A 2,500-nucleotide genomic window follows, 5' to 3' on the forward strand; every position below is an offset into this window, starting at 1 on the left:
GTGTTTGGTGGGTTTGAATCATCATCGGTCATTTATTTATTGTTTATTATATTAGTTATTTTTGTTTGTTTTAGTCTGTTTGTCAGTTTGTTGTTTGTCTGTCTCATTTACTTGCCTGTTTGGCTGTCTTCACCTGTCTCTCTCTTCGCCTGTTGTGAGTTACTGTACTAGACGGTGCAAACGACCACGATTAGATCAAAATCTAAGTGTTTGTTACACAAGTAACATTGTGTTTACAATAGGGATTTCATCTTCCTCTAACGTATCTGGACACAATTAAAAGCCTCGTTGCATTGTATCAGAAATGGATCCAGGCAAGTGGTCACTTGTTATCATGTTAAGAAGCTTTCGTTACATTGTGTGTGTTGTCTGCAGGAGCCGACTGCTCGGCCACGGTTTATGCAAGAGCCAGAGAGACAGAAAGATGTTATTGATGGTTCTAATTCTGATGAAGTGCAGCCACTCATCTCTCCTCTGACGCACACATCAGATTCGTTTGTGACTGCTCCTCAGTCGTTGGACACTGTAGTAGAGGCTGACGAGTCATCTTTGTGTAAGAGTGAGTCTGTGTCTGGTGGGCTTGCGTCCACGTCAATGGGTGCTGAAAACGAGTCTTTGAGAGACGACGAGAGTGAAGTGTGGAAGAGTGAGAGCGGTGAGATGCATGTTGGTTATGGTAGAAAATATAGCAAATAGCAAACAGACGGGCATGGACAGACAAATGGACAGACAGACAGACAGACAAATGGACGGACAGATTGTTTTATTTGAACGCTTACTCTACCGATAACAAGCGCTAACTTTATGCAAAACAATAACAGTCAATGGACAAAATGTTGAATGTCTCTATTATGTAATGTCATCAAAGTTGCACTTAGACAACTTCGACAACTTCTTAAAATCACTTGAGAGTTGCAAGACTGTGCAACTACAGACAGTTGCTTCCTCCATCTATCTCTAAAGTTTGCTTCAGTGTTCCTCCCATGTTCATCTTTCGACTTCTTGGAAATCTTATTTAAATATTCTTCAGCCATAGGGCCCCAAAAGTCGAAGTGCTCGAAAACCAATGGGATACATGGTGTGGTACTCTGATATGGATTGTTGTTGACCATATTTTGCCGTCTTTCTTTGTTCTCACATCTGTGCCGCGTATTCTGATCTTTTGGCAGCTGATTTTAGGATGCCGCAAGAATGTGGGTGAGCCGTTGAAATATCCAAGTCTGTTGTGGAATATTCAGTGGGATTGTATGTTGCTATATCCGGTCAGTTCTCTGAGTTGATATATCTGTTTCTAGGCTCAACTTGATGAGGAATGTTTAATTCGTCTAAACATTCAGCCCAAGTCGAGACGATTGTATTATGTTGCCACACTGAGCCCCCGCCAAACTTGCAGGTTAATATACGGTAACCATGTTCAACAAGACTTGCACCACAGTCACACTTGGTAACAATTTGAGAAAAAGGTAATGGAAGAGCAAGTCTCAAGAATGCTGCCAACCGAAGTTTTGAAGACTTAATAACAAATTTTGGTGCTGAAGGGATAACTTGAAGCCCTGAACCAGCTTCACGTCCCTGACATGACCTTATCCTTGCAGCATGCTTGACAGAAGACGTTTGCATAATACATGTTGCAGCATTCTCTTCAGCGATATCAGAGCTTAGGCGATTTTGGAGTTTTATTGGATTTGCCATAAGCCCAGACAAAGTCTGAGGTGTGACTGTCTCTCTATTCGATTCTACAGTAGCAGGAAGGCTTGCAACTGTTTCACAAAGATGCTGATAGAAAGGAGGTAGACTAGCATAGTTGATTAGATTGTCACATAGATCTACTCTAGATGGAAATCTTAAGGAATTTTGCATAGTGAATCACACCATGATCCCACAAAGGCAGCAGTATGATCCCACAAAGGCAGCAGTGGAGATTTGCATCAAGGTTGTAATGCCAAAATCTCCCAATTTGACCTTAAGAGATGCTTGTTTCCATGCCAACTCGTCCAGTGTTCTCAACCCCAGTATTGACGCGAATTTGTCTCGTGATAGTTGGTCATGAATATGAGAAGCTTGATTTAGAACAAGGGGGGAGTACACACCTTGCTAAATAATTTAGTGTAGGAACATGACAGTACCGAAGTAGGAGAAGTGTACTCTGAGGATCATTCAAGGTGAGCAATTGAGAACAGAGAACTTTGCCTGCAGCTGCTGTTGTTACATCTAGACTGGACATAAGAATCATTGCCAACAAGAACTCCAAGGATTTCAACACCAGAAGTTACTACAGGAACTGAGTAGCTGTTTATACTACTCTCTTTGACTGATGGCAAATATATATTTCACACTTTCGATCACAAATTGTCAGGTTGATGAATCGGAGTTTTTTCTTAGCTCATTTAGAACAGACTCATACTGTTGACTGTGGTCGACAACAAAAATGTCGTCCAAGTAAGCCAAAATAGCAAGGTCACTGTGTTTCATGTGAAGCCTGTTGATAACTGGGTGTATA

General features: G+C 41.4%; 1 protein-coding gene across 3 annotated transcripts in view; it reads left to right on the plus strand.

Moving 5' to 3' along the window:
• Positions 1 to 2,500, plus strand: part of LOC134179718 (ral GTPase-activating protein subunit alpha-2-like) — a 24,262-nt gene that overhangs the window by 8,930 nt on the left and 12,832 nt on the right. For all 3 annotated transcript variants that reach the window (XM_062646653.1, XM_062646654.1, XM_062646655.1), the window contains exons 10-11: positions 243 to 314; positions 376 to 655. In XM_062646653.1, coding sequence (XP_062502637.1) covers positions 243 to 314; positions 376 to 655 — 352 coding nt within the window. The remainder of the gene's footprint in view (positions 1 to 242; positions 315 to 375; positions 656 to 2,500) is intronic.

The sequence above is a fragment of the Corticium candelabrum genome, chromosome 5 (genome assembly GCF_963422355.1).
Source record: "Corticium candelabrum chromosome 5, ooCorCand1.1, whole genome shotgun sequence".
In the NCBI taxonomy this organism is placed as follows: Eukaryota; Metazoa; Porifera; class Homoscleromorpha; order Homosclerophorida; family Plakinidae; genus Corticium; species Corticium candelabrum.